The sequence below is a fragment of the Gorilla gorilla genome, chromosome 20 (genome assembly GCF_029281585.2).
Source record: "Gorilla gorilla gorilla isolate KB3781 chromosome 20, NHGRI_mGorGor1-v2.1_pri, whole genome shotgun sequence".
In the NCBI taxonomy this organism is placed as follows: Eukaryota; Metazoa; Chordata; class Mammalia; order Primates; family Hominidae; genus Gorilla; species Gorilla gorilla.
Window position 1 is genome coordinate 61,212,841 of NC_073244.2, and position 23,206 is coordinate 61,236,046.

At 56.5% G+C, this 23,206-nt stretch overlaps 2 protein-coding genes and 1 long non-coding RNA gene across 3 annotated transcripts; 1 reads left to right on the plus strand and 2 right to left on the minus strand.

The window, feature by feature from the left end:
* Positions 1-541: 541 nt before the first annotated feature.
* Positions 542-2,027, minus strand: LOC134757697 (galactoside alpha-(1,2)-fucosyltransferase 2-like). Its single transcript, XM_063701553.1, has one exon. It carries the CDS (start codon positions 2,025-2,027, stop codon positions 1,794-1,796), a length of 234 nt encoding a protein of 77 aa, XP_063557623.1. The 3' UTR covers positions 542-1,793.
* SEC1P (secretory blood group 1, pseudogene) lies at positions 542-17,030 on the minus strand. The gene is made up of 3 exons (XR_012039510.1): positions 16,839-17,030; positions 9,398-9,509; positions 542-2,750 (listed from the first exon to the last, which is right to left on the minus strand). It is a non-coding gene; the product is annotated as a secretory blood group 1, pseudogene (long non-coding RNA).
* NTN5 (netrin 5) lies at positions 8,878-22,993 on the plus strand. Its single transcript, XM_055370106.2, has 7 exons — positions 8,878-9,733; positions 11,659-12,309; positions 19,538-19,726; positions 20,084-20,233; positions 20,584-20,637; positions 20,855-20,935; positions 22,359-22,993. Exons 2-7 carry the CDS (start codon positions 11,679-11,681, stop codon positions 22,727-22,729), a joined length of 1,476 nt encoding a protein of 491 aa, XP_055226081.1. The 5' UTR covers positions 8,878-9,733; positions 11,659-11,678; the 3' UTR covers positions 22,730-22,993.
* Positions 22,994-23,206: the final 213 nt, after the last annotated feature.

Genomic DNA, 23,206 nt, shown 5'->3' on the forward strand with positions numbered 1-23,206 from the left:
ACTCCTGACCTCAGGTGATCCGCCCACCTCGGCCCCCCAAGTGCTGGGATTATAGGCGTGAGCCACCACACCTGGCCAGCTTTGGGTGTTTTCTATCTACTGGGAGACTACCATTCCTTGGCACCAGCTGCAAGCAATTTATTTATTTATTTATTTAATTTTATTGAGACAGGGTCTTACTCTGTTGCCCAGGCTGTAGTACAGTGGTGTGATCATGGCTCACTGCAGCCTCAACCTCCCAAGCTCAGGTGATCCTCCCACCTCAGCCTCCTGATTATCTGGGACCATGGGTGTGTGGCACCAGGCACAGCTAATTTTTGTAGAGATGAGGTTTCAATATGTTTCCCAGGCTGGTCTTGAACTCCTGGGCTCAAGGGATCCCCCTCCAACTCAGCTCTCAAAGTGTTGGGATTACAGGCATGAGCCACTGCACCCAACCTTGAAAAGGTTTCAAATGGGAAAGAGATGTGATTGGAATGTTTTCTAAACCACTGCACCTACATTTGGTGGAAATGTTTAATGCATGTAAATGATCATTGTATATGTCAAGTTTTTTTAATGTCCAAAAGGAGCATTACACCAATAAAACACAGGAAAACTCGCACTGCAATTACTTAATCCAACTTGCACCCGTACTGAGCTTTCTCAGAGTGGCATTAGGTTCTCGGGGGTTAGGCAGTGCCAGGTGTGAGGTATCTCTTTCCAGTAACTGTCACAAACGCTGCTGCTGAGATGGCCATGATTTGGTCTTAGTGGCCCCTGTCGGTCAGGTTGCTGCTTCCAGGATCTGAGGAGTGTCTTTTCTGCCCTCACTGTGACCCCTTCTTCCCCGCGCCCAGGGTGCCACCTGCACCTAAACCCCTCTCCCTGTCCATTGCAGGGGAATCCCTCCTCATGGGTGTGTCCCTGCAAATCCTGTCTTCCCTGGAATTCTATTTTTTTTTGAGATGGAGTCTCGCTCTGTGGCCCAGGTTGGAGTGCAGTGGTATGATCTCAGTTTACTGCAACCTCTGCTTCCCAATTCAAGCTATCCTCCTGCTTCAGCTTCCGGAGTAGCTGGGATTAGGGGCACGCACCACTGTGCCTGGATACTTTTTGTATTTTTAGTAGAGACTGGGTTTCGCCATGTTGGCCAGGCTGGTCTCGAACTCCTGACCTCAAGTGATCCACCAGCCTTGGCTTCCCAAAGTGCTGGGATTACAGGCGTGCCACCGCACCCGGCCCTTCCCTCACGTTCTTTTGTGATAAGGCCCACTAACTCCAAAGCCAAAATTCCTAGTTGCCCAGAAAATCGAGTTCCTCTATCCTTCAGGGCAGGGATGGCTTCGTCCTGGGACGTGAGTGCAAAATATCTGGGCTCTGTGCTACCAGTGCTGCCAGAAAGGAGAGGTCAAAACTGCGTTTCCATTGGAAAGCAATGCCAGTGCTCCTGACGTGCTGCATACATGTGAGCAGCCGACGCCTCCCACACGGTCACAAGGCACTGGCTCTAAGCGAATTTGCTCAGCTCCCACCAGCTGCTACTGGTGTTTAGTTCCGTGGTTTGTGCATTTTGTGGTTGACATACTAAGGCACAGAGGTTGAGTCAGTTGTCCAAACTCACTCAGCTATGAAGTAGATAAGCCTGGATCCAAACTGCGTGAGGGACCGTGAGTCCATGCCCCACACGCCCCACTCACTGCCCCTCGGGTCACAGGATGAGGACCAGGCACATGCAGGGCTGGCTAGAGGCCATTCTGTCCAGCCTGTCCAAGGTCAGCCACAAGGCCCACCCACTCTGGCAGGAAGGCCGCTTACGGCCTAAAGACCACGTTGAAAGGGGAGTTGGGCAGGGTGAAGTTGGCCAGGTTGACAGTGTCCCCGCCCGCGAGGTACGCGGCCCAGACCCCGAAGGTGCCCACAGTGATGATGGTGTGGTTGCACTGTGTGAGCAGTGCGAAGTCCTTGGCAGGTGAGCCCTGGAGGCCATTGCCAGCGAACACCACGTCCCCAAGGGAGCTGTTGATGCTCTCCCGGCACCAGGCCATGTCATCGCTGGTGACCACAAAGACCGGGAGGCGGCAGCAGGCCGGGAACCAGTCCAGGGCCCGCTGCAGGTAGCCCCTGTCGGCCAGCATCCCCTTCCATACGCGCGGCATGACACGGACATAGTCCCCCCGGGCGCACATGGACCCCCACGAAGGTCGCCTGCCCTGCCCACTTGGCCTGCAGGCCCCGCAGGAACTTCTGGGCCTCCTCGCGCACGTGGTCGTGCAGGGTGAACTCCTGGAGGATCTCCTGGCGGAGGTGGTAGTAGAAGGTCCAGGAGCAGGGGTAGCCCGTGAGGCGGACATAGCGCCCCGGGATGTGGCGGTACTCCTCCTCCATCCAGTCGTTCAGGTGGTAGTTCTGCCAGGGGATCCTGCTGGCCATGGCGCTGTGCAGCACCAGCAGGGTGATTCTGAAGATGGGGGCCAGGGTGCTGTGCATCTGGGCCGGGATGAAGGCGGGCCGCCCGTTCATCTTGGCCAGGGCATACAGCGTGGCGTACTCACCCATCTGGTTCCCCAGGCGGCCCTTGGAGTTGATAGTGAACAGGCCCTCCCGGGGCAGGTGTCTGGGGGCCAGGACCACACGGGCTGAGTATGCCCAGGGCGCAGGCACCAGAGCCAGGCGCTGGTGGCAGTGAAAGATGGTGGACACCACAAAAATGGCAAAGACGAAGTAGAAGGTGGAGAAGGAAGGGCGGGTGGCCCAGAATCCCTTGACGGCTGTGGGGAGGAGAGAGGACATGGTCAGGAGGGACGGCTGGGGGGACAGGAGTCTCTTCACCCATCCCCTGCCAAAGTCATTCATTCACTCACTCAATCCATCCAAGCCTCTGTCCTGAGCACCACAGTGCATGGGAGAGGCCTCAGAGCACAGACCCCGGGGTCTTTCCACCTGAGGCTGAGTTCCTGCTGGAAGTCCCAGCCTCACCAGCACCTTGTGACTTCAGTCAAGTTACTGCACCTCGCTGAGCACAGCGGCTTGTGCCTGTAATCCTGGCACTTTGGGAGGCTGAGATGGGAGGATCACTTGAGCCTAAGTTCAAGACCAGCTTGAGCAAAAAAAGTGAGACCCTATCTTTACAAAAAAAAAAAAATTTTTTTTTTTTAAATTAGTCAAGCATGGTGGCATGCACCTGTAGTCCCAGCTACTTGGGAGGCTGAGGTGGGAGGATTGCTTGAGCCCAGGAGGTTGAGGCTGCAGTCAACTGTGATTGTGCCCCTGCACTCCAGCCTGGGCAACAGAGCAAGACCCTGTCTCAAAAACAACAAGAAGTTACTGAGTCTCTCTGAGTCTGTTTCCTCACCTGTTAAATCGGGATGAGTAGATGGAACTATTTGAAAGCGCCAATATTTAACCCAATTTTACCTACACTCATGGCCATTTCTTTTTTTTTTTTTTTTGGCGATGGAGTCTTGCTTTGTCACCCAGGCTGAAGTGCAGTGACACGATCTTGGCTCACTGCAACCTCCGCCTCCCGGGTTCAAGCGATTCTCCTGCCTCAGCCTCCTGAGTAGTTGGGATTACATGCATGCACTGCCACCCCTGGCTAATTTTTGTATTTTTAGTAGAGACGGGGTTTCCCCATGGTGGCCAGGCTGGTCTCGAACTCTTGACCTCGTGATCCACCCACCTCAGCCTCCCAAAGTGGTGGGATTACAGGCATGAGCCACCGTGCCTGGCCTACTCACGGCCATTTCTATGGTTCTACCTCACAGAACTACCTCATGGGGTTGCTTGAAGATTAAATGTGATGATTTTGTAAAGCAGTGCCTCGCACACAGGAAATGCCCTGTATGTGTTGGAAAATCAATACCTGCAGTGGCTGGGCACGGTGGTTCACACCTGTAACCCCAGCACTTCGGGAGGCCGAGGTGGGCGGATCACCTGAGGTCAGGAGCTTGAGACCAGCCTGGCCAACATGGCAAAACCCCATCTCCACTAAAAATACAAAAATTAGCCAGGCATGGTGGCGGGTGCCTGTAATCCCAGCTACTCAGGAGGCTGAGGCAGGAGAATCGCTTGAACCCAGGAGGTGGAGTTTGCAGTGAGCCGAGATTGTGCCACTGCACTCCAGCCTGGGTGACAGAACGAGACTGTCTCAAAAAAAATAAAAATAACATAAATAAAATCAATACTTGCAGAGTATTTATTACAATGCCAGGCACGGTGCTCAGGGCCAGGAAGCCAGCAGACGACAAAACAGATAAGAATCTTTGGTGCCCGTGCAGAGGGAAAGAGCACAGGTGGGCCCAAGTTCACGGACAGGCTCTGCCTTCTGCAGGCTGGTGACCTGGAGGTGTTATTTAACTCCTCCTCTCCTCCTCCAAGAAATGGGGCTGCCACACCCCTGCACTGATAAGTGCTAAGCGTTTCCTGATACTATTAGTGGGTGTGGTGGGTTCAAGCCACCACAGACTCCTGGACTCCCTTTCCCTTGGATCTGGGTGGGCCCATGACTGCCTTGACCACTTTAATATAGTGCAAGTGAAATTGTGTCCATTTCTGGCCCAGGACTTAAAGAACTAACAGCTTTCATGTCTTGCCTTGAGAATGTTCCCTCTGCACTATCGTGTCAAGCTGGGGAGTTCAGCTTTTGTTTTTTGAGACAGGTTCTCACTCTGTCACCTAGGATGGAGTGCCAGTGGTCTGATCACAGCTGGGCTCAAGGGATCCTTCCACCTCAGCCTCCCCAGTAGCTGGGACCACAGGCATGTGCCACCTAATTCTTACATTTTTTGTAGAGATGGGGTCTCACTGTGTTTCCCAGGCTGGTCTTGAACTCCTGGGCTCAAGCAATCCTCCTGCCTTGGCCTCCCAAAGTGCTGGGATTATAGGCATGGGCCAGTTTTAGCTTTTGTATGTAGGGTTATGATTATTAATTTTTTTCTTTTCTTTTCTTTTTTTTATGATGGAGTTTTTGCTCTGTTGCCCTTGCTGGAGTGCAGTGGCGTGATCTCGGCTCACTGCAACCTCTGCCTCCTGGGTTCAAGCGATTCTCCTGCATCAGCCTCCCAAGTAGGTGGGACTACAGGCACCCGCCACCACACCCAGCTAATTTTTGTATTTTTAGTAGAGACAAAGTTTCACCATGTTGGCCAGGCTGGTCTGGAACACTTGACCTCAGGTGATCCACCCACCTCAGCCTCCCAAAGTGCTGAGATTACAGGCGTGAGCCACCACGTCCAGCCAGCTCTTTTTTGGCAACCTCTTTGAGATATAATTAATATACCATACCATTCACCCACTTAAAGTGTGCAATTTAATGGCTTTTAGTATATTTACAGAGCTGTGCAACCAGCACAATCAATTTTTGAATATTTGCATAGCCCCTCCCCCCAAAAAAACCCACACCCTTTAACCATCTCCCCACAATCTTCCCTGTTCCTTGTCCCCCCACCAAGTAATCTCCTTTCTGTCTTTATGGATTTGCCTATTCTCAATTTTTCATGTGACTGCAATCACACACTCCATGGCCTTCCGAGTCTGGCTTCCTCACTCGGCACCGTGTTTTCAAGGTCCATCCACACTATAGCACGTGTCACAGCCTCACACCTTTCTTTTCTTTTTCTTTTTTTGAGACGGTGTCTCACTCTGTCGCTCAGGCTGGAGTGCAATGACGCGATCCCGGCTCACTGCAACTTCCACCTCCTGGGTTCAAGCCATTCTCCTGCGTCAGCCTCCCGAGTAGCTGGGACTACAGGTAGGACTACAGGTACAGCCACCACGCCCGGATAATTGCCTCACTCCTTTCAAGACTGAAAGTCCCATTGTCCAGGTAGACCACAATTTATTCACTCATCAGGTGATAGGCACTGGAGTTGTTTCCAGTTTTCGGCTGTTGCAAATAGTGCTGCCACGAACCTGTGTGCTGGGTCACAGGGCGAACTCTACGTTGAATCGTTTTGGGAGCTGCCAGGTGGCTGCCCCAGTTTCCGTTTCCACCAGCAGTACGGGAAGGCCCCATTTCCCAGCTTCGCTCGCCGTCGTGTTTGCTTGTGGTGGGTGTGCAGGGTCATCTCACCGTGGGGCCCACACCTATTCACCTCCAGGTCCAGCCCTGACCGCTGGGCCTGACTGGGCTCCAAGGACCTCGGTCCCGGTCCTCGCCATGGGATGGATGGTCCCTTCTTCGGGGGCTGCTCTTTCCGAGTCTCCTCCAGCTCTCCCCAGGGCTCCCAGAAGGTCCTCTGCTCCCAGCCTCTACCATGTCCTGATCGGCTTTCTCTTCTCCCCTTGTCCACTCCTCTGACCAATGTCCTATGGTTTCCCTGTGGCCACTCCAATGGCTACAACTCAGCAGTCATCCCTTCACCCCCTCCCTACCACCCCATTCCTGTTGAAGCCCTGGTTGGCATGGGCTCACCCCTAAAACTTCTGGCTTCTGCCGCACCCCTCCCGGCTCCCCATCTCTCCCTCCGCCTGTCCTCTTAAACATCGGGGGCCTACAGGCCTCTTCAGCTGTCATCCTCCTCTATTCCAGGGCTCCTCATTTGGTTCATCTGACTCTTCTGAGAAGCCTGAACACTCTGGGGCCCTCCTTGAAAGTCTTGCGTGGGTCCCCAGCAAGGCCAGCTGGCCTAAGGCCTAAGAAAAATGCCCCTGGTGCTGCTTTAGTTTCCAAAAAGTGAATTAAATCTGCCCAAGCCTTTTTTCACTGAGCTGGTGAAAACTGTGTCCCAAACATGATCTTGCCATCTACTCAACTCAGGGTCCTGCCCCACGGAGAAGGAGCTGAGCTCTGAGCCCAGCTGGAGCCCCCAGGCAGGTCCCAAGGCTAGGGCTGGGGTCAGTGGGGGTGCAGGGCAGGGACAGGAGCCTGGGCCACTGGCCAAGGGAAACCAGCTCAGGACAAGGGTGCCCCCCGCGGGGTCCACCTTCATTTTGTGTGACTCGTGCAGTTGCGCTGAGACAGGCCCCACGCTCGCTTTAATGATCTGGTGTTGCCATCTTAAAATCCTTCATAAATTCTAAACAGCGGGTCCTGTGTCTGCATTTTGCCCCAGGCCCTGCAGATCAAGCAGTGGGTACCGCGGCTGCTCTGGCTTTTCCTGGAATCTCAGGTGCTCCCTCTTGTGGCTGTTCTCAGCCTAGACAACCAGAAAGCCGCAGAAAAGCACCAGCCAAGGCCGAGGCTGCGAGGGTGCTGGCGGGCAGGCCCATCACGGGGCTGGCTGTCCTGGTCCGCGATTCCTTGTCAGCCATTTTCCTCAGGGGGAGCGGCAAACGCCAACCTGGACTGAACTCATCTGGGGACAACCCTGGCTTGGAGGAGGGTCATGTGGCTATTTGCAGACTTTACTTCTCTTACTGTGAACGCCCATGTGCTTTGCTGCCTAAAACATAACATGTTTGACAATGTGATGCGGCCCAGACCTACCATGGATGCCATGTCACATATGTACTATGCATCCGACAACAGGGCCAGGAAGCAGAAGGTTCCGGAACACGACTTTCCCAGAGAGCTCAGATAAGAACCCGTGGGCATGTCAGCTCATTTAGTCCTCACCACCCCCTCCGCCCACCATGAGGAAGGTCCATTCTTTCTTCCTCATTTAACAGATGAGGAAACGAAGGCACAGAGAGGTTAAGAAGCTTGTTCTCGGTCACACAGCTAGGACAGAGGTGGATTTGAACCCAGGCAGTATGGCTGGGGTTACCATCCTGGCCTTTTTGAACATGTCCGGGAGGGCAGGCCCTACCCAGCCACACAATGCCCAGTAACTCCTGCGGGTGACCTGCCCTGCCTCGTGGGGCCTCCGTTATGTCTGGGTCACCAAGGCAGGGGTTAGAGGTCTGTGGGAGCCCAGCACTGAGGTTCTCTCTGGGTTGAACCCACCTCAGAGCTGTGCCTTGGGCAGGCCCGGCCTTCTGTAGAAGCTGTGAGGGCGAAGGTCTCCAGCCCTTAAAGAACTCTCCCCAACAAAAAAACAGTCTCCTTCCCAGCTTGGGGCACTATGTGCTTGGCTGTGGCAGCTCCGTCTGTTCTTCCCCGCCTGCCCCCGGGCACCCGCAGGGGCGCCCATCAACTCAGGCAGCTCAAGCTGCGAGGAACAAAAGCTTCCCTCCAGGAGCCGGAGCTTAAGAGACTTCGCCCAGGTGGGGAGGAGGACGCAGCGAGACCTAAGCCTTCTTCCTCAGTTTTGTGTGGCAGCAAAGCTGGGTTCTGTGCTGGCGGTGGGGTCAGCACAAATGCCCCTCCGCATCACCCCACTTACATCTGCAACCCCCGGGCCCCCGTGGCCGCCCCCCCACTTGCTTTGCTCCAAGGCACTTGGCACCTTCCAACAATCTAGAGCACAGAAGGACCTGTGCTGCTGGGGTCTCCCCCTCCCTCTCTGGACACTGAGCCTGATGGGGCAGGGGTCTGTGTTCCCAGCGCACACCCCCAGCAAAGTCCCATACAGGGGGAGCTCAGGCAGGGTCAGTGGAGGGACCTGCGCCTGAATCCCGAAGTTCCACTCTGACTCACACAGCCTGGGCCCCCAGCTCCGACATGCCCCCTCTGATGGGGGGCGTCTCAGCCCCATTCCATCCTCCTGCAGCTGATGCACCTCCCAGCTTTCGGAGTGACTCCCTTCTTTCAAATCCGATGTCCCTGTCCTGCTCCTGCCAAATCTGGCCCCCTCCAACGTGGTACCTAAGGGTCCAGAGTCGAGGGTCGCCTTGGCTGTGCCCTCGCACCCCCTGGGGCGGGCCTGGGGCAGTGGGTCCCAAGCCTGTCAGGATTGGGCCCACGCTACACCACGATAAACGCTGGGGCCACCCAGGGCAGCAGGTGCCGCGCCCCAACTCCATGAGGCCCTTGCTTTTCTCAGCAGGAAGTGACAGAAAACATTATTTTTCTAGTCAACCCATTCGGAGATGGAATAGAACAGACAGCAACATTTGCATGAAAATGTCACGATGAAAGCACTGAGGACTCGCAGGACACCGGAGGCACTGGGGAGGTGCTTTTGAGCTTGGTCCCCCGCACCCCGGGGGTCCCCGCCTTCTCCCTCTGCCGCATGAGAAACACAGGGGCCCAGGTGTTCTCAGCTCCTTTGTCGCCTTCCCCACCATCTTAGAAAGCGACTGAGGTCTTTTGAATTCCGGGGGCTGGTCTGAACCTTCCAAGAGCACAGATTTTACTGACCTTAAGGCTCGGTGAACCCACAGCTGACAGAAGGTTCCAGAGGGGAGGAGGAGGGGCTGGCTTGGGGTCACGCAGCCAGAGGCAGGGGCTGAGCAAAGTTTCCAACAGTGATTGTCTCCCAAAGGTCAGCCCCTGCCCGATTGCGATGGCGGCCACCACAAGGCGGGGCTGAGCCAGTGGGCAGGGGTGGAGTGGGATGGAGCGGGACCCCCGACTGACAGCCTCCCGTCCTACCTGCGGTGAGCCTCCTAGGCCAGGCTGCTCGGGGCTGTCCTGCTGCTGGACCGCCGGGGGCAACGGCACTCACGTCCCACACCGTTGCGGGTGGCCTGGCTGGCAGGGGTCCCTGTGGGGATAGCGTGGCTGCGGTTGGTGAGGGATTGGGGTGGGAGGGGGGTGGCGGTGTTAGATTCTGCGGGCTCTGCTCTGAGCCCCCGCCCAGCCCAGAAACCCCACTAGCCTGGGGCCTGAAAACAGCCACGCCACTCCCTCCTGAGAGCCCACCGCGCCACAGCTTGGAGGAAGAGCCTGCGGGGAACTGGCTGCAGGACGCTCTCTTCTTGAGTGCAGGTTTGGCCAATGTCGGGGCCTCAGGGCTCGGGTTGGGGGGTGCATGCCAAGAGCCAGGGAAAGGAAGCCTGGGTCCCAGATGGACCCCAGGCCGCCCAGGCAGGCCTCCTATGAGTCTGCTGGGAGCATGGCTGGACTCTTTCTTAAAGAGGGGTATGGGCTCTCTGTGGGCCACCACTGGTTTCTGGATCCCCCAGGAACACTAGGGAACTCACAGCCTGGTTCCTCAAGGTGCTAAGGGCCAGAGGGTGCCACCCCCTGAACTATCCAGCAACTATCCAGAGAGAAAGGGGACATGGGGGACTGGCCCTTAACAGGATGCTGCTGAGGGCCAGGCAGGCGGCTGCCACCTGAGTGGGTGCAAAATGGCGCCAGGCTCCTTGGGAGGGTGGAGGGCGAGGCCTGTCATCTGGGCCAGGGGAGGCAGCATCTGCATGTGGCCAACAGCAGTGGGGACATGGGCAGTGAGGCCAGGCTGGGGCAGGTGTGGCCCACCTCAACCGCCAGGGTGCCCCAGAGATGCCCAGCCCAGGGGCATTCCTGGGCGCAGATTCAGAGCCAAGTGCCTGGAAAGGCTCCGAGGCCCCCAGTCCACAGTGAGCTCCTCACCAGAGGCTGCTGGCCCTGGAAGGGGAAAGTGGGGGCATTTCAGAGTCCAGTCCTTCCCGGCTCCTGCCATTCCTAGGGTCTGGGCTTCTGCCCCCACGGGCGCCCTGGCATCTGGCACCCCACCCTGTCCCAGCTCCTGCCTTCCTGCCTCTCTCCTCCTCATTACCCACCACCCCCAACATCTGTTCCCCCATCTGCTCTGGGGAACTCTGGATGGGTGGAGAATGTGGGGACTCTGGTCTCCAGGCCCTGAGGCCCAGAATAGAGGGCAGGGTTGAGGTGAGCAGAAAGTCCCAGAACGCTAACTTCCGGTCCCCACACCCTGAGTTCTGAAGGGAACCCAGGTGTCTGCTTCCCCTGACCCCATGGGGATCCCACTGTCCCGCTCCCAAGCCCCAGAGCCACCCAGGTTCCAGCTCCCAGCATCCCTTTCCTCAGCTCAGCTCTCTGGGCTTTGCACTCGGGTGGGAAAGGGTTAAGGGTGGGGCGCTGGGGGTGGGTGGGTGGGTGGCAGGGAGGCTGGGTTGTTTGGTGATAATCCCCTTCCGTGCCCAGGGTGTGGAGAACAAGGTTAGGGCCCCATGTGGGAAAGGCCATGGCTCTGATCTCTGCAGGCCTGGGCCTCGGTCTCTCACTTCTGATCCCCCGCCAGACACCCCTAGCCTGTCCCCTTCCCTCCCCTCCCCAGGGCCTGCCAGGCTGGGTGTCTCTGAGCCCACCTGCCCACCTATCCCAGCCCCCAGGCAGTCCGAGCCTCAGTCTCCCGGCTCCCTGTGGCCTCTGGGTGCCTGGCCTCTGTCTCAGCCTCTCAGCCTCCTGTCTGTTCCTCTGTCTTTGCAGCAACTTCTCTGTGCCGAGCCCCTTCCCTAGGCTGACTGTCCTCTCTCTGCCTCTGTCCTGTCCTCTATTTCTTTGTGACTGAGTCTTCATCTGTCCCTAAGCCCCCTCTCCTGCCCAGCCCTGCTTGTCTCTGTGTCCCTCTCTAGGTTTCCACGTCTGCTGGCCTTGGCCAGCCCCTCTGCTCCAGCCGCTCACCGCTCCCCAGGGCCCCCTGCCCCTCGACACTGACGGATAACTCTGGGGTGTTAAGCTACGGATTAGTTCAGGCAAAATTCTCGATTTTGTCTGCGTTCTTTCCCCTTTGGCTTATGTAAACAGTAATTCTCCCCAGATGGAACTATTTTCCTCGCTTCCATGCAGCCGGGGAGGGGGCCTGGACGGGTTGGGGGTGGAATGCCCCAGTTCCACAGGACACCTCCAGGAGGGGTAGAGGCTGCGGCTGAGATCCCCAGCCCAGCCACCTCTCTTCCCTCCAGGTGCTGGCTCTGCTGTGACCATGCCCGTGACCTTTGCCCTCCTGCTCCTCCTGGGCCAGGCCACTGCGGACCCATGCTACGATCCACAGGGCCGACCCCAATTCTGCCTCCCGCCAGTGACACAGCTGGCTGCCGTGGCGGCCTCCTGCCCTCAGGCCTGTGCCCTGTCCCCAGGAAACCACCTTGGCGCCAGGGAAACCTGCAATGGCAGCCTGACTTTGGCCCTGGGTGGCCCCTTCCTCCTGACATCTGTCAGCTTGCGCTTCTGCACCCCAGGACCCCCAGCCCTCATCCTGTCTGCTGCCTGGGCCTCAGGGGGTCCCTGGAGGCTGCTGTGGCACAGACCCGCCTGGCCTGGGGCCTTGGGGGGCCCTGAAAGGGTGACCTTCCACTCCACACCAGGTCCTAAGGCCACTGTGGCGGCCAGCCACCTCCGTGTGGAGTTTGGGGGCCAGGCGGGGCTAGCGGCAGCTGCGCTGAGAGGCCGCTGCCAGTGTCATGGCCACGCTGCCCGCTGTGCCGCCCGTGCCCGGCCCCCCCGCTGCCACTGCCGCCACCATACCACTGGCCCGGGGTGCGAGAGCTGCCGCCCGTCCCATCGAGACTGGCCCTGGCGGCCTGCCACGCCCCGGCACCCCCACCCTTGCCTACGTGAGTCCTGCGCCCCTCACTCTCCCTGCCTTTGCCTGCCTGCCACTGGGTCCTTTGTCCCTATGGGAGCAGGATGTTCCCTTCCCTCGCTGGAACTGGGTGCTCCTTGCCTCTCACCCCAGTCTCAGACTCGGTCCCCTCGTACCTCCTCCCTGCAGCCAGTCCTGTATCTCAGCCACACATGGGCCTGTCTGCTCATGAGGGGCTCAGCCTCTCCCCAACACTCATCAGCCTGTGATGATGATGATGATGGTGTGATGGTGGTAATGGTGATGATGATGGTGATGACAGTGGTGGTGATAATGGTGATGACTGTGGTGGTGGTGATGGTGGTGGTGGTGATAATGGTGATGATTGTGGTGGTGGTGATAATGGTGGTGGTGGTGGTGGTGGTGGTGATGGTGGTGATGGCGGTGATGGTGATGGTGGTGATGGTGGCGGTGATGACGACGGTGGTGGTGATGGTGATGATGGTGGTGATGATGGTGGTGATGGTGGTGGTAGTGATGATGATGGTGATGGTGGTAGTGGTGATGGTGGTGGTGATGGTGGTGGTATTGATGATGATGGTGATGGTGGTAGTGGTGATGGTGGTGGTGGTGGTGGTGGCGGTGATGATGGTGGTGGTGATGGTGGCAGTGATGGTGATGATGATGGTGGTGATGGTGGTGGTGATGGTGGTGATGATGGTGGTGGTGGTGATGATGGTGATGGTGGTGGTGATGGTAGTGGTGTGATGATGATGGTGGTGGTGATGATGGAGATGGTGGTGGTGATGGTAGTGGTGTGATGATGATGTTGATGGTGATGGTGGGGTGATGATGGTGATGGTGGTGGTGATGATGATGGTGGTGTGATGGTGGTGGTGGTGGTGGTGTGGTGGTGATGGTGATGGTGGTGGTGGTGGTGGTGGTGGTGGTGATGGTGGTGGTGGTGATGGTGGTGGTGGTGATGGTGATGGTGGTGTGATGGTGGTGGTGGTGGTGGTGTGGTGGTGATGGTGGTGGTGGTGGTGGTTCTGGTGATGATGATGGTGGTGATGGTGGTGGTGGTGGTGGTGATGGTGGTGGTGGTGATGGTGGTGGTGGTGATGGTGATAGTGGTGATGATGATGGTGATAGTGGTGATGATGGTGATAGTGGTGGTGGTGATGATGGTGGTGGTGGTGATGGTGACAGTGGTGATGATGGTGGTGGTGGTGGTGATGGTGATGGTGGTGGTGGTGGTGGTGGTGATGGTGGTGGTGATGGTGGTGATGGTGGTGGTGATGATGATGATGGTGATAGTGGTGATGATGGTGATAGTGGTGGTGGTGATGATGGTGGTGGTGGTGGTGATGGTGACGGTGGTGATGATGGTGGTGGTGGTGATGGTGATGGTGGTGGTGGTGACAGTGGTGGTGATGGTGACAGTGGTGATGATGGTGGTGGTGGTGGTGATGGTGATGGTGGTGATGGTGATGGTGGTGATGGTGGTGGTGGTGATGGTGGTGGTGGTGATGGTGATAGTGGTGATGATGATGATGGTGATAGTGGTGATGATGGTGATAGTGGTGGTGGTGATGATGGTGGTGGTGGTGGTGATGGTGACAGTGGTGATGATGGTGGTGGTGGTGGTGGTGGTGATGGTGGTGGTGGTGATGGTGATGGTGGTGATGGTGATGGTGGTGATGGTGGTGGTGATGATGATGATGGTGATAGTGGTGATAATGGTGATAGTGGTGGTGGTGATGATGGTGGTGGTGGTGGTGATGGTGACAGTGGTGATGATGGTGGTGGTGGTGATGGTGATGGTGGTGATGGTGGTGATGATGGTGACGGTGGTGGTGATGGTGACAGTGGTGATGATGGTGGTGGTGGTGGTGATGGTGGTGGTGGTGTGGTGGTGATGGTGATGGTGATGATGGTGGTGGTGGTGGTGATGGTGATGGTGGTGATGGTGATGGTGGTGATGGTGATGGTGGTGATGGTGGTGGTGATGATGATGGTGATAGTGGTGATGATGGTGATAGTGGTGGTGGTGATGATGGTGGTGGTGGTGATGATGGTGGTGGTGGTGGTGATGGTGACAGTGGTGATGATGGTGGTGGTGGTGATGGTGATGGTGGTGGTGGTGATGGTGGTGATGATGGTGACGGTGGTGGTGATGGTGACAGTGGTGATGATGGTGGTGGTGGTGGTGATGGTGATGGTGGTGGTGGTGGTGGTGATGGTGGTGATGGTGGTCGTGGTGGTGGTGATGGTGGTGGTGGTGGTGGTGGTGATGGTGGTGGTGATGGTGGTCGTGGTGGTGGTGATGGTGGTCGTGGTGGTGGTGATGGTGGTGGTGGTGATGGTGGTGATGGTGATGGTGGTGGTGATGGTGGTGGTGGTGATGATGGTGGTGGTGGTGATGGTGGTCGTGGTGGTGGTGATGGTGATGGTGGTGGTGGTGATGGTGATGGTGGTGGTGGTGATCATGGTGGTGGTGATGGTGGTGGTGGTGATGGTGGTCGTGGTGGTGGTGATGGTGATGGTGGTGGTGGTGATGGTGGTGATGGTGATGGTGGTGGTGATGATGGTGGTGGTGGTGATGGTGGTGATGGTGATGGTGGTGGTGATGGTGGTGGTGGTGATGATGGTGGTGGTGGTGATGGTGGTGGTGGTGGTGGTGATGGTGGTGGTGGTGGTGATGGTGGTGGTGGTGGTGGTGGTGGTGGTGATGGTGGTCATGGTGACGGTGGTGGTGATGGTGGTGGTGGTGGTGATGGTGGTGATGGTGGTGATGGTGGTGGTGGTGGTGGTGGTGGTGATGGTGGTCGTGGTGGTGGTGATGGTGATGGTGGTGGTGGTGGTGGTGATGGTGATGGTGGTGGTGATGGTGGTGGTGATGGTGGTGGTGGTGGTGATGGTGGTGGTGGTGATGATGGTGATAGTGATGATGGTGATAGTGATGATGATGGTGATGGTGGTGGTGATGGTGATGGTGGTGATGATGGTGGTGATAGCGGTGATGATGGTGATGGTGATAGTGGTGATGGTGGTGGTGATAGTGGTGATGATGATGGTGGTGATGATGATGATGTAATAACAGTTTCCGAGCACCCATCCCAGGGCCTGGCTGGATGCAGGTACTTGGGTAATATTTATTGAACAGTTGTAGGGGAACAGGACAGCTGGACGGTACCTGACTCCTCAAACCAACCACAGGGGGAACGTATTCGGTCATTAAACACATATTTATCAATCACCTACGTGTGCCAGGCAGGGATGTCATCAGGCCCATTTTACAGATGAGGAGACTCAGGGCTAGAGTTCAGAAGTCCCCTGCACAAGGACACACAGTAGCTGCGTGTGGCAGGGCCAGGATCTGAGCTCAGGAAGCCAAGTTCTGGGGTCTCAGCCTGTCCCTGCCAAGCTCCTGCTGGGTACTGTCACACCAGGTGGCAGACAAGAGGCAACAGACAGGAGCACGGCCTTGGTGGCCTGGCAGCCAGACTATTTGGGCTTGAATCCCAGCTCCTCTGCTTACCTGCTGTGAGACCTTGGGCAAGTGACCTAATCTTTTGGTGCCCCAGTTTCCTCCACCATAGATTGGGGATAGTAACAGCACATCCTTTACAGGCTGTAGTGAAAATTAAATGCATTAATACACATAAAGCCTTTAAATAAAGCCCAATGTGGTACCTGGCACAAAGGAACGGCTTCCTGAGCACCTGCCAAAGTCGCCACTCCCCAGCTGAGGAAGGTGAGGCTCAAAGAGAGGTCACTTGCCCTAAGTCTCATTGCCAGCAAGGGATTGAACCCAGGGAGCCCTGAGTTCCTAGATGCTGCGACAACCCGCTGCTCCATCCAGCTGGACAGAGGCCCCCCAGGAATGTCCCATGCGATGCCCTCTTTCCCACAGGTGCTTCCAGACCAGGCCTTCCCTACCTCCCTCCAACAGCCCCTCCTCAGAGACAGCTGGTGTCAGCTCCTTCCAGCCCTGACCCCCTCCCTCCTCCAGCCTGAGACACTTGGTACAGGGTCTGAGGTCCTGGGAGGTAACTCTGCCATCAGACACAGACACATACACACGTGTGCAAGTGTACCCTGGCCTTCCCTCTCCACCTCCCATGCGCTTTGCCTCCCGGCCCTCTATTTCTTTTTTTTTTCTTTTGAGATGGCGTCTTGCTCTGTCACCCAGGCTGGAGTGCAGTGGCGCCATCTCGGCTCACTGTAACCTCTGCCTCTGGGGTTCAAGCCATTCTCCTGTCTCAGCCTCCCGAGTAGCTGGGATTACAGGTGTGTGCCACCACGCCCGGCTAATTTTATATTTCTAGTAGAGATGAGGTTTCGCCATGTTGGCCAGGTTGGTCTCGAACTCCTGACCTCAGGTGATCCGCCAGCCTCGGCCTCCCAAAATGTTGGGATTACAGGCGTGAGCCACCGCGCCCAGCCTCTGCCCCTCTATTTCTTCATACATGAAGATCACATGGGCTAACTTACAGACCATCCCCATTCTTTGGCCAAATCTTTTACCTAAGCAGGGGAGTGAGGGGTGAGACTCACCTGGCCTGAGGATGAGGCAGCCTTCATCCTGGGCCTGGACAGGGCCTGGGCGCTGGGGAGGCTGTCCTGAGGGTCACCACATCCCCCCAGACTGAGCAGGGCAGTGCCTTCCAAACCCGGGTAAGAGACTGACAATGCTGCGGTGGAGAAAGGTCAGGGTGGCCAGGTGAGACTAATGCCTGCGGCAGAGCTATGGGCTTCACAGACATCCTGGTCTGCATCTCCTCTCCCTCATCTGAGTTCTCCACAGGGGAAGTGAGGCAAAATGATTACCCTTGGGTCAGAAAGAATCCAAAACCTGACTCAACTCACTGATCATCTGAATAGCTCTGCCACCTTGAATGCCCACAAAAACCCTGGGAGAGAGGGATCTGGATTCTCTCTAGACAGGGAGAAAACAGAGGCTGGGAGAGGGGGAGTTGTTTTTCCAAGAACATGCAGCCGTCTGAGCTCCCTGATTATCCCACGACTCTTCCGGGCTCTCAGGGACCTGCCAGTCCAGGGCTCTCAAACCTCTTAGTGTCAAAACACCCTGCAGTCCAAGTCTCTTCAAAGAGTGTCCATGAGCCTGGGAGACATAATGAGTCCCCGTCTTTACAAAAAAAAATTTTAAAGTAGCCTGGTGTGGTGGTGCATGCCTGTGGACCCAGCTACCAAGGAGGCTGAGGTGGGAAGATCCCTTGAGCCCAGGAGTTGGAGGCTGTGGTGAGTTATGATCGTGCCACTGCACTCCAGCCTGGGCGAGAGTGAGACCCTGTCTCAAAAAAAAAAAAAAAAAAAAGAGTGGTCTGTGAACCCCCTGTATCAGCATCTCACTCTGCAGTGCTTGCTGGAAATACAGATCCTTGGGCCCATCAGAAAGCCTAGGGAGGAGGCTTGCAATCTGGCTTTTGTTGTTGTTTTGGATTTTTGCTTCTTTTTTAAAGACAAGGTCTCACTCTGTTGCCCAGGCTGGAGTGCAGTGGTGCAATCATAACTCACTGCAGCCTCCAACTCCCAGGCTCAAGTGATCCTCCCACCTCAGCCTCTAGAGTAGCTGGGACTTACAGGTGTGGGCCAGTATGCCCTGTTAATGTATTTTTAATAAAAACAACAACAAAACATTTCCCTGGTAATTCTGATGAGCAGTAAGGTTTGAGAGCCACTTGAGAGCCACCTTAAAAAACCTGACAAACGCTCCCAGGATAATGCACATGCTAAATAATCCTCACGTGAGCTGTGTATTACTGGAGTGAGCTAAGAGCTCAGACTGTCAAGCTAGAAGACCTGTGTTTAAGTCCTGCCTCCAACTACCCGCTAGCTGTACCTCCCTGTGCCTCAGTTTTCTCCCTCTGTAAAATGGAGATGATAATAGTGCCAGCCTCACAGAGCCCTTGTGGAGATGAAATACATCAAACACAGTGCCGGGCGCCCTGCATGTACGAATGCTAGACAGCCAAGTACTTGCTCTCCGCCAGGCCTGGGCTATGCACTTTTTATCCACTTTATCTCATTTAAGCCTCAAGTAAACATTATAAATGCCATTTCACAGCCAATCAAACTACAGAAGGGAGAAATTACCTGTCCAGGGAATACAGTCAGAGAGACCGACAAGGCTAAAAGGGTCTGATTCCACAGGTCATAGCCCGCTCTTTTTGGTTTTTTTTTTTTCTGAGATGGAGTCTTGCTCTGTCACCCAGGCTGGAGTGCAGTGGCGTGATCTCGGCTCACTGCAACCTCCACCTCCTGGGTTCAAGCAATTCTCCTGCCTCAGCCTCCTGAGTACCTGGGATTACAGGCGCGTGCCACCACGCCCAGCTAATTTTTGTATTTTTAGTAGAGACGGTTTCACCACGCTGGCCGGGCTGGTTTTGAACTCCTAACCTCAGGTGATCTGCCCACCTTGGCCTCCCAAAGTGCTAGGATTACAGGCACGAGCCATCGTGCCCGGATGCAGCCTACTCTTTAGAGGCCCAGTTTCACAGATGTTCAGGGGTTCATGAGTCCCCCCGGACTTACCAGCTCCAGTCCAACGTACCTTTTTTTTTTTTTTTGAGATGGAGTCTTGCTCCATTGCCCAGGCTGGAGTGCAGTGGTGCGATCTTGGCTCACTGCAACCTCCACCTCCCGGGTTCAGGAGATTCTCCTGCCTCAGCCTCCCAAGTAGCTGGGACTACAGGCACAAGCCACCACAGCCAGCTAATTTTTTTATTTTTAGTAGAGATGGGTTTTCGCCATGTTGGCCATGTGGGTCTCGAACTCCTGACCTCAGGTGATCCACCTACCTTGGCCTCCCAAAGTGCTGGGATTACCGGCATGAGCCCGGCCTACCCATTTAAAAGATGTGAGACCATCCTGGCTAACACGGTGAAACCCCGTCTCTACTAAAAATACAACAAAAAAAAAATTAGCTGGGTGTGGTGGCACGTGCCTGTAGTTCCAGCTACTTGGGAGGCTGAGGGAGGAGAATCGCTTGAACCTGGGAAGTGGAGGTTGCAGTGAGCTGAGGTCGCGCCACTGCACTCCAGCCTGGGTGACAGAGCGAGTCTCCGTCTCAAAAAAAAAAAGATAATAATAGAGATGTCCTGGGACCCAGGCATTCTCTTCTACCTTGGACACTCACGGCTTCCTTTCATGAGGGCAGGGCCATGGGAAGAAAGCTGAGGACTGGGGAGCAGCACACTCGGCCCTGATGCGCCCCCACCCCATTTTGCTCCTAGCCTGCTCCTGCAACCAGCACGCCCGACGCTGCCGGTTCAACTCTGAGCTGTTCAGACTGTCGGGCGGCCGGAGTGGGGGTGTTTGTGAGCGGTGCCGCCACCACACAGCTGGGCGGCACTGCCACTACTGCCAACCTGGGTTCTGGAGGGACCCTAGCCAGCCTATCTCCAGCCGCAGGGCCTGCAGAGGTGAGTGTGGCCTGCAGACAGGCCTGGGGGGAACAGAGGTAGGGCTGGACTCCTGGGGCTGAGGGAGGAGGTGCTGGGGGCCTGGATTCCTGGATCTGAGGGAGGAGGGGCTGGGGGCCTGGACTCTGGGCCTGAGGGAAGAGGGGCTGGGGGCCTGGACTCTGGGCCTGAGGGAGGAGGGGCTGGGGGCCTGGACTCTGGGCCTGAGGGAGGAGGGGCTGGGGGCCTGGACTCTGGGCCTGAGGGAAGAGGGGCTGGGGGCCTGGACTCCCCAGGCTGAGGGAGGAGGCACTGTGGAATTGGGAGGGGCATCTGGGGCCCCGATACCCCATGCCCCCAGCTCCTCTGCTCATGTAGCCTGCCAGTGCCACCCTATTGGGGCAACAGGAGGAACCTGCAACCAGACCAGTGGGCAGTGTACCTGCAAGTTAGGGGTCACAGGCCTGACCTGCAACCGCTGTGGCCCTGGCTACCAGCAGAGCCGCTCCCCCAGGATGCCCTGCCAGCGTAAGTCTTAAGGGGCCAGGCTACAAGCCTGAGTAGAGCGGGAAGGAGACATCCCAGGTCTCCAGTGCACAGCTGCAGTGAGGGCTGGGGCCTTGGGAATTGGGAGCCCAAGGCTGGAGGCTGGACTCTGGGCCCTCGGATAAGCAGGGACTGAAATTCTGGACTCTTGAGGAAAAGGAGGCTTGGGGCCTGGACGCCTGCATCCCGGGAGAGGAAGGCAAGGGATGCTTGCACTCTTGAGTCCTAAAGGAATAAACACTTAAGAGTTTGGGTGCCTGGATTCCTGGGGCAGGGGCGAGGGGATCCTGGGGGAAATGACTAAGAGGTTAATTTCTCCTTTGGTCTCACAGGAATTCCAGAGCCAACAACCACCCTTGCCACTACTCCTGGTGTTTATAGCTCTGGTAAGACAGTCTGGCATGGAGGTCCCTGAGTGGCAAGTGGGAATGGGGATGGGCTGACTGGGTCCCCAGATGGGGATACATGGGTCACCCATTGAGCCCAGTCCCAAAGGTTTGGGTACCCCAGCTGGCCATCAAGATGGAACGGAGGGATGGGCAGGGGCAGAAGGCTGTGGTCTAGGCCCCAGGAGCCCACTGCAGACAGCCTGACCCTCCCCAGACCCTCAGTGTCAAAACTACTGCAATATGTCGGACACCAGGGTACACATGAGCCTTCGGAGGTACTGCCAGCAGGACCATGGTGAGTGCTGGGGAGACAGACAGCTGAAGGCTACACAGCTGGTTCTGATGACTGCTTCTAAGCCACCCCCTTTCTGGCCTTCCACTTTCTCATCTTAAATGGGAAGGAGTGTTGGATTCCAAAGCCCCTTCCTGATTTAGAAATTGATGGGGCAGAAGACAAATGGGGAGGGGGAGGGGGGAGGGGGCATTCACTACCTTCCTGTGTCTCCTCTTTCCCCATGTTCTTGGGCTTACAGAGTTTCATCATCTCCTTCAGCCTGACATCTCTGAGGGATGGAAGAGATAGGGGAACTGGTTGAGTGGAATGAACTCTTGCCCTGTCCTCCCTATCTCAGAGACCCTTTCTGCTTCCCTTCATGGTCCCACATATTTGAGCCTTAGCCCCACTTCCCATAAAGACTTGTCCCATGGTTCCCTAATCCCCAGTCCACACCTGCTCCATGACCTTGGGGTCTATGACCTCAGGCTATTCAGCTCTCTTAAGACACTCAGGAGTTCGGCCCAGCCAACAAATCTAGACCAACGCCAGCTATTTCTCTCAATGTATAGGACCGCAGACTTCTCCCTCAGGAACCTCATCTGGTCACTAGTGTTCTAGGCCTTCACAGGTGGAAAGATTTTCCCCACCTTCCACAGGGATCTCCTGCCCCGCAGACCCAGCTGGCTAGTCAGAGTCCCACCCAGCCTCTCAGAAAGTGCATTTTTCTGGCCGGGCACGGTGGCTCATGCTAATAATCCCAGCACTTTGTGGGGGCCGAGGTGGGTGGATCACTTGAGGTCAGGAGTTCGAGACCAGCCTAGCCAACATAGTGAAACACCATCTCTACTAAAAATACAAAAATTAGCCAGGCGTGGTGGCAGGATCCTGTAAACCCAGCTGAGGCTCAAGAATCACTTCAACCTGGGAGGCAGAGGCTGCAGTGAGTTGAGATCACACCACTGCACTCCAGACTGGGCAATAGAGTAAGATTCCGTCTCAAAAAAAAAATTTATGTTTTTCTGAATCACTATCAGTATGACCTCAGCCCTCACATTCCAGGGACCAGTCTCTTCCTTCTTCTGGTCCTCCAAATTTATCCCAGAGCCCCTCCCCCGGCAATGTGACCCCTCCTTCCCAAGAATTCCACCATTGATACCTTCTGACTCCACTGCATTAGAGACCCTGGACCTGCCTCTTCTGCCCTGTCCCCAGCCCCACCTGCTATAGTTTAACTCCTTATCTCAAAGATGTTTCCTCCAGCAGGCTCTACCCCTCACGATTTAGGGTCAAACTCTCCAAGGTTCAAGGTTTCTCTCCCCACTGCGATACCAGAAGCCCACCCACCGGTGTCGGGCTCCTGCCCACTGTGACTGACCCCACGGGACCCAGAGGTACCCTGGAAGCTCCCCACGACCTGGGCTGACATCTCCCCTCCCCACAGTTCTCCGCGCGCAGGTGCTAGCGTCCGAGGCGGCGGGCCCGGCATGGCAGCGGCTGGCCGTGCGCGTGCTGGCCGTTTACAAGCAGCGGGCGCAGCCCGTGCGACGCGGCGACCAGGACGCCTGGGTGCCCCGCGCCGACCTGGCCTGCGGCTGCCTGCGCCTGCAGCCAGGCACCGACTACCTGCTGCTGGGCAGCGCCGTGGGCGACCCCGACCCCACGCGCCTCATCCTCCACCGCCACGGCCTCGCGCTGCCATGGAGGCCGCGCTGGGCCCGGCCCCTGAAGCGGCTGCAGCAGGAGGAGCGCACCGGAGGCTGCCGCGGCGTGCGGGCATCCACACCCAGCCCCAGGCCGGAGCACGAGACGTGAGATGGGGCTGCCTCGAGCACCAACAAAGTAATTTGGGAGCGACTAGGAGCTGAGCCTTCTACCTCGACGGTGCACTGCAAAGAGCCAATCAGACGTCGCAGAGCCCCGACGACACTATGCATGCGCCCACGCCGAGCAGGCGTGCGGAACTTTTAGCAAAAGGCGGCAAGCGGGACTTCTGGTTCCAACATTTCCTCCTTTGGCCTGTGGCTTATTCCCCGCCAGTGATCTGTTTCCCCCAATAAAGTCTCAAATCTTTGGGAATTTTTGTCTACAGACCCCTGATCGATGCTGGCACAGTCTCTAGAGGGAAGCGAACAAGGCCTTGAATCAATACGCGGAGCTGAAGTTAGGACCACAGTACAACGGGACCCTGACAAAGTGGCCAATCCAATAAGAACGCTCTTATGACGTCATTGGGTGCTAGTCAGATTGGTGTTGCCTGACGATAGGCCGAAGGCCAATGGGCGGGGCTTG